At 35.2% G+C, this 7,032-nt stretch overlaps 1 protein-coding gene across 1 annotated transcript; it reads left to right on the top strand.

Moving 5' to 3' along the window:
• Positions 1-251: 251 nt before the first annotated feature.
• LOC136223323 (uncharacterized) lies at positions 252-6,930 on the top strand. Its single transcript, XM_066011252.1, has 10 exons — positions 252-827; positions 1,213-1,307; positions 1,592-1,659; positions 1,750-1,793; positions 2,050-2,127; positions 2,208-2,361; positions 4,769-4,927; positions 5,052-5,159; positions 5,600-5,665; positions 6,531-6,930. The coding sequence occupies exons 1-10, from the start codon at positions 538-540 to the stop codon at positions 6,624-6,626; spliced, it is 1,158 nt and encodes a 385-aa protein (XP_065867324.1). The 5' UTR covers positions 252-537; the 3' UTR covers positions 6,627-6,930.
• Positions 6,931-7,032: the final 102 nt, after the last annotated feature.

Here is a 7,032-nt window from a genome sequence, read left to right as displayed (position 1 = left end):
TCTTTATGAGAGTCTAACAGCAGAGACTAAACAGTTCACCGAGAAAAATATTAGGGACTAAATAGTTCATCGAGAAAAATGTTATGGATTTTACCATATGTTTTTGAAAATACGGTGTGTTTTGTCAAAATACAGGGACTAATAAATTATTATTTTTTTTTTTCTGAGAAGAAAATGATTAGTCATCTTTGTTCTCTTCCTCTTTCAAGTTTGAAGGACAAAACACACATTATTCCTTTTCCTTCTTCTACCTATCTTAATCATGATACTTTGTTAAATTAACTACCTTTCTCTTCCTCCCTAATCTCCTCTTTCTCTCTCTACTTCTACCCCTTGATTTCTCTCTCTATCAAGTAATCCCCATTGGACCCGGTCTACTCTATCCATCCATTTCTCTTTTTTTCCATTTTCAGCTTTTTATTATCCCCCTTTTGTTGCTTTCTTCTCTATTTCTCTCTCTAGGGTTTTGATTCCTCTATACACCCTTTATCCCTTTTCCCCTCAATCATATTTCTTGAATATATTTCCCCTATTACAATGACTTCTGTCAGAAACAATTTCTTGCCTCCTGGCTTGGTTTCTAATCTTCAGGAAGTTTTGTCAAGCAGAAAGGGAGAAGAAAGGAACCAATCAAATGATAATAATGATAAATCAACCGAGCCTTCTACTTCTACTTCGGCGGAAAATGCTGCTGAGACTGAAGATGATTCAAAACCTATTGTTTTGATTACCAATGGTGATGGGATTGACTCGCCCGGCCTTGTTTATCTTGTTCAAGCTTTGGTCCGTGAAAATTTATACAATGTCCATGTCTGCGCGCCGGAATCGTGGGTTTCCTTGCCTTTCTTGTTTTATTTTGAATTGTCTAGAATTAATTATTTGGGCGTGTGGGTTCTTATTGATTTCTAGTTTTGAATCATTGTTGAATTCAAATTGCAAATTCGTGTTCTCTTCTGTTAGTAATTATATTTTCTTATAGTTTGGAATAAATTCAATATGAGGATATTTAGGTTCTCTGTAGCTCCATATATATCTTGCATTTTATCTTCCATGTAAAATTAAATTGGTCTTCTTTGATCATTTTTGGCATTTTTGTCCTGGTTTTTCATTGGATTTTATATAGGCAATTCTTCTGTTTTCTCTCTTTTCTAGTACCTCTACTGAAGTTGGCAACATCTTGTGATTCTTTAGCTTTTGAATCTGTTGGTTTAGGGACAAATCAGTATCTGGTCATTCAGTTACTCTACGAGAAACTGTTGCTGTGACTTCTACTGAAATTAAGGGGGCCACAGCTTTTGAAGTTACAGGTACAATTGAATTTTAAGTTATCCTTTTATGCTTGATATTCTTGAAGAAGGATACTTTATCTATTTCTTTAATTTTGTCGAAGTTGAGTGACTTGTAGGTATTTTGAGATGTATTAGTATATATGAAAATCTTGTTATTTTGAGAGACTTGTGCGGTTTTCTTAATGATATGATGATAAAATATTTAGATCATAACATTGAAATTGTTGGCTTCTTATGCATGCTTTAATTTCTACCGTTTAGTTTCAAATGCTTATAATTTGGTAATGTTATTTCTGACTCAGGGACTCCAGTGGATTGTGTCTCATTAGCATTGTCCGGAGCACTGTTTGCTTGGACAAAGCCTTTGCTGGTTAGCTTTAAAATGCTGTTATGCTTTAGATCACTAATAGCTTTTGGTATTAGTTTCTTATTGAGAAATTATTTCTGATTTGGTTTGCAGGTGATTAGTGGAATCAACAAAGGATCAAGCTGTGGTAATCACATGTAAGGACTTTGCTGAGCATTATTCACCAGCTTTTATCAGTTTGTTTACCCCAGTATTATGTTACTGAACTGAAGGACTTTCGCCAAATCATATTGTAACTATGAGATCTCATCACAAGCTCTGTATCTGAGTTAGGAACATTAACAGTAGAATCAGTACATATTCCATATGAGTTTTTATCTTTGCTCCCCAACAAAATCATTATATTCTACCCCCCCTATTGAAGGGTTGATTTATGTCTTGAAATTCCTCCAGGTTTTACTCAGGAGTTGTTGCTGGTGCTCGAGAGGCATTAATTTCCGGTGTCCCATCTTTATCAATATCTCTCAACTGGTTAGTTGATAATGTGGACTTTGTACCTCTTTTCTGTTTTTGTTTATAAGCAATACTTTTAGAGTTCAAAACCATTACAGGAAGAAGGATGAAAGCCAAGAAAGTGACTTTAAGGATGCGGTTGCTGTATGTCTACCTCTGATAAATGCTGCTATCAAAGATATCGAGACGGGGACTTTCCCAAAGAGTTGCTCTCTACATGTAGAGATTCCCACATCTCCATCTGCACACAAGGTGAGCAATTTTTTTTTGCTGAGAATTCAAAAGAGGGTCACAATACATGGATGATCATTTCCTAACTCTAAATCATTATTGAGGAAAGTTGCATAGAAAATTTTGTGCAGCTTTAACAGTCCAAATAATGAATGTTAGAAGTGCTTCTGCCACATGCCCATCGCCATTCAGCAAAGTTTGAGATGGAAGCTTTTTGTGAAATACTGAAATTTAATCTTCTAGTAAGAACAGAAAAAGAAACTTTGCTTCCTCTCCCCCCCTCTCCATGTGTCACACATAGATAACTGAGTGCGTGGCCACAAGATCATGTTTTTAGGAGAGACATATATGCTCTTGGAAGTTGGAAGTTTACATTGAGAACTTTCGTAGAGCAAATCTATGTTTTTTTTTTCGTTAGAAGATTAAGAGATTTTTATTCAATAGCTATATTTAAAAGATGCTCCTTTTTCTTTGACTATAATTGAACTTTTGAAGCATGTACTCGGAATAAATATATGGAAGTTTTGATTTAGAGACGCACTTTAATTGTTCTAAAAGTCCAAGTTATTATTCATAAATGTTTATTAGATTGCACTGTTGAATGCAATATCCAACTGGATCAATGGGCTTCACTAGCATTTCTGTTATAGTCATCCTTCTAATTCTTGTGTTAATTTTATACTTCTAAAATTTAGTTTTGGTAGCCATTTATTTACAATTATCAACTACATACTCCTGGCAATAATAGTGTTTGCATACTGGCTTTTTGACGGTTTATAGGTTGGATATGAAAATTGCTTTTTGCATTGTTGCATCATCATTATAAGGCTGTTGTTGAGGAAATAATGTCTCACCAGAATCAAAACAAAGAATTCAATAAATTAATTTAACTAGGACAAGGATCACTCTAAACATTGTCAAGGTTCTTGTAATGGCCTGATCAGTTTTTATTTTATTTTTCGGACAGTTTCTTTAGCTTATGCCTTGTAGCATAATTTGCCTCAGGTAATAGAGAGGTATAAATTTTATCCTGCTTATCATAAGATTTTTCCTCGAAACTGCAGACACCTTATCGTTAACTAAAATGCCTTAGACAGTGGTCAGTAAATCAAAGTAGATAAACTATTTACAACTTGGGTGGCCTGCTGACATTTGTATTCATATTTCATATTATTTCATTTTTAATGCCCTGTTTTTCCAAAGTCCATATGGACATCATCTCTTCTAGTTATTCCTGTGATCAGGACTAGGACTATCTGGCATAGATGAGGGTTTGTTAGTTGAAGATGTTTCATAAAAACTTAAGACATTCTGAATACGAGGCAGCAACTTTGACAAATTGGCCTTTAAGGTTTATCTGTTGAGGTCAGCAAACAGAAAGAAGATGATATTTCACTTTGTTGGAAGCACTTTTGGGCTTAAGGATAGATGAAAATGAAAATAATGGAGCTCAGAAATGCAATAGCTATTCTGAAGTTCTATATATTTATTTATAAATGTCCACACACAAAAAAAAAAGGGTAATTAATTTATTAGTCCCTATATTTTCAAAAACACACGGTAAAGTCCCTAACATTTTTCTCGGTGAACTGTTTAGTCCCTAACTTTTTTTCCGGTGAACTGTTTAGTCCCTGCCGTTAGACTCTCATGATGATTCTGTTAGTCAGTTTGGATTTGCGTTCTTCTTTTTCTTTATTTTCCTTTTCTTTAAACTTTAATGCATCTGAAATCAACTTTAAGTGTTCTTCTTCTTGATTTTCTTCTTAATCGTTCAAATTCGTAAGCATTGAGTCTGTTCTTTTTCTTGTTCTCCATACAAATAGCTTCTTCTGCTAAATTGGATTTCCTCTTATGAAGTTTGAAGGTAAATAGCAGAGGGTAATTTAGTCATTTCCGAAGTCATAAACAGTAAAAAATCTAACAAACAGACGAAAGGACTAAACAGTTCACTGAGAAAAAGGTTAGGGACCTTACCATGTGTTTTTGAAAATACAGGGACTAAACAGTGTGTTTTGTCAAAATATAGGGACTAATAAATTAATTACCCAAAAAAAATGGTATTCTGTTTGTGTCAAGTAAACTGTCTCCTCCATGGTGTTATCACAAGCAGCTCTTATTGTGTACTATAAAAGGGTTGTGTGCTGTTTCCTGACTTCCCATAGGGTATATCGTTTGTGTAATATGTTAACTTATCTTGTAAGAGTGATGATTTTGTTTGTCTTGCAATAGATGGAAATAAACAAAATCTGTTTCTTTTTTCCATAAAACAAAACAATTATTTGTGCTCAATTAGGTATGTTGCTGGAGCAGCAGAACTTTGTGCAATGCCTTTTACTCTGGATAAGTGGATGTTGCTATTCCTTCGTACTTTCCGGAAGTATCATATATCTATGTCTTCTTAAGGCATGTGTGGCTTTTTACTTGGCAGGGTTTCAAGCAGACTAAACAAAGTATGTGGAGATCCTCACCCTGCTGGTTAGCTGTTTCAGCCAACCGGAATCCTTCTGCTGGACCTGGAAACTTCATGTCTAATCAACAGAGCCTTGGCCTTCAGCTTGCGCAGCTCAGTCGAGATGCCTCTGCTGCTGTGAGTAGTATTGCTGAAAATCATATCATATATCATTATATTTTATCCTTTAGTATCTATTTCAGAAAGAATACTCATTCTCGTCTCTCTGAATTAGTGGTATTATTTCTTTTCCTTTTCATAGGGTGCAGCTCGTCGTATTACCACACAAAAGAAGAATGTGGAGATTGAGACAGTTGGGGCTGCTGGGAAGTCGGACAAAGTTCGAGTGAAAAAGTACTTCCGTTTTGAGGTAATGAACATCCCTTTACTAAATGTTTGTATATGAACAGCTCTAGATGGCCTTTCAAGTGATGTCCAGTGGCTTGTTATGTTAGAATTGTGAAATCCTGAGTTTCCTGTCTGTTCCAACATGCGGTTGAGATGTTTTTTTTGCTTCTGGTAATTGTTACTTAAGAAACAAATACTTGTAAATCAAGATCTGTGATGATATATAGCTACTATAGATTTTCGTTCAACACATCTCTAAGGTTTCCCAAGACATCTCTAAGGTTTCCTTTGCAGAATCGAGGGTTGGAGATGCTGTAATACACATGTTCTTAATCTCAATTGCATCTTGCATATGAGTTTGATTGTCCTTGTTTTTGTTTTCTTTACTGGTTTGTGTCCTGAAGTTCTGTGGTTGTATGACATTGATGAACTAAGTTAGCATTGTTATGAATATGATTGCAGTTCACGGACAAGGAGAAGGAAGATGCAGACGAGGATTTGGATTTTAGAGCAGTTGAAAACGGATTTGTAAGTTGAAACACAACAATGGCTCTTGTTTTCATGTCTGAATAGGTAGCCTGTTGGCTTGTTCTGGTATAGACTAGAAGCCAGCAGCATAGCTACATCTGCAATTTGGACACTTTCACTATTCGGTTTTTCCTTAACAGTTAGTAAAATACTCATGTCTTAAGAACTATGAAGCACCGATACTTCCCGGAGGTCACCGTACGCGTATCCGATACTCCGGGTGCGGGGATTCGCCGGGATACGTACGGGATTCGCCTGGGAAGTATCCCCTTTTTTCTTTTTCTTTTTAAATGAGGGGATACGCGGGGACACGCCGGGGACACTTCGGGGACACGTCAGGGATACTTTGGGGATACTTTAGGGGTTTTTTTTTAAAAAACTTTGAAAGTATAAGGGTTTTTTAAAAAAAAACCCCAGTAAATAGAAGGATTAAAATGAAATAATCCAAGATTACTGGTATTTGTGGTTTTATAATGACTTGAGAGTATTATTTGTTTTTTTATAATGACTTTATGAATATGATTTGTGATTTATATATTTATGTATCTTTTGAATTTTCATTATAAATGATATATATATTATTAATTATATATAAAATTTGCCGTATCCCCGCCGTACCCGTATCTCATATTTTTTAGAAATGCCGTTTGCCATACCCGTACGCGTACCCGCACCCGTATGCGTACCCGTATCGGTGCTTCATAGCTTAAGAACTACTTAAATGCCATGTTAGTCATAAGGTATTGAATCAAAATAGGTAACTTCTACAATGAACTATACAACTAAAATTGGAGATTACTCTGCTTAAATCTATATAGAAATGCCTAATTCATTTAATGATGTGTATTTTTCATGTGAAAACTAGGTTGCGGTAACTCCTCTATGGCTTTCTAATCATATTGAGGCAGACACACATGCTGCAGCCTCAGATTGGATTTCCGCGCTTCAGAAGGACGAATAGGACCTGCATAGACTGAAATTTTAACCGGTGATTTTGTATACACTTGCAGTTGTGTTGATTAGTTATCAGTTGATATATATATATATAACTTTTTCTTTCTTTTTCTTAAATTTTCCATTCTTAATTGATTTATCCTAAATATTTGGTGGTTTATACTTTTAAGGGAAATGTAATTTTAAAGTGGCAAGTAAGTTCCTAATTGGTGAACTTGGGTTGCTATGTAATTTGTTGGTTGGATTTGTATCTTCTCCTTATTTGTTAACACATGTATCAATCAATTTTATGGTAGTACTAATTCAGGTAATATTGCAAGTGCCTCCTTAATTGACTGCCTGCTATTTCTTACAATCTGTTTTATGGAATGTGCCCCCTACAGTGTTGGAGATAGATCTATTCAAATTCTCGT

The sequence above is a fragment of the Euphorbia lathyris genome, chromosome 3 (genome assembly GCF_963576675.1).
Source record: "Euphorbia lathyris chromosome 3, ddEupLath1.1, whole genome shotgun sequence".
Taxonomy (NCBI): domain Eukaryota; kingdom Viridiplantae; phylum Streptophyta; class Magnoliopsida; order Malpighiales; family Euphorbiaceae; genus Euphorbia; species Euphorbia lathyris.
This window is presented reverse-complemented; position numbering and strand designations above follow the sequence as displayed.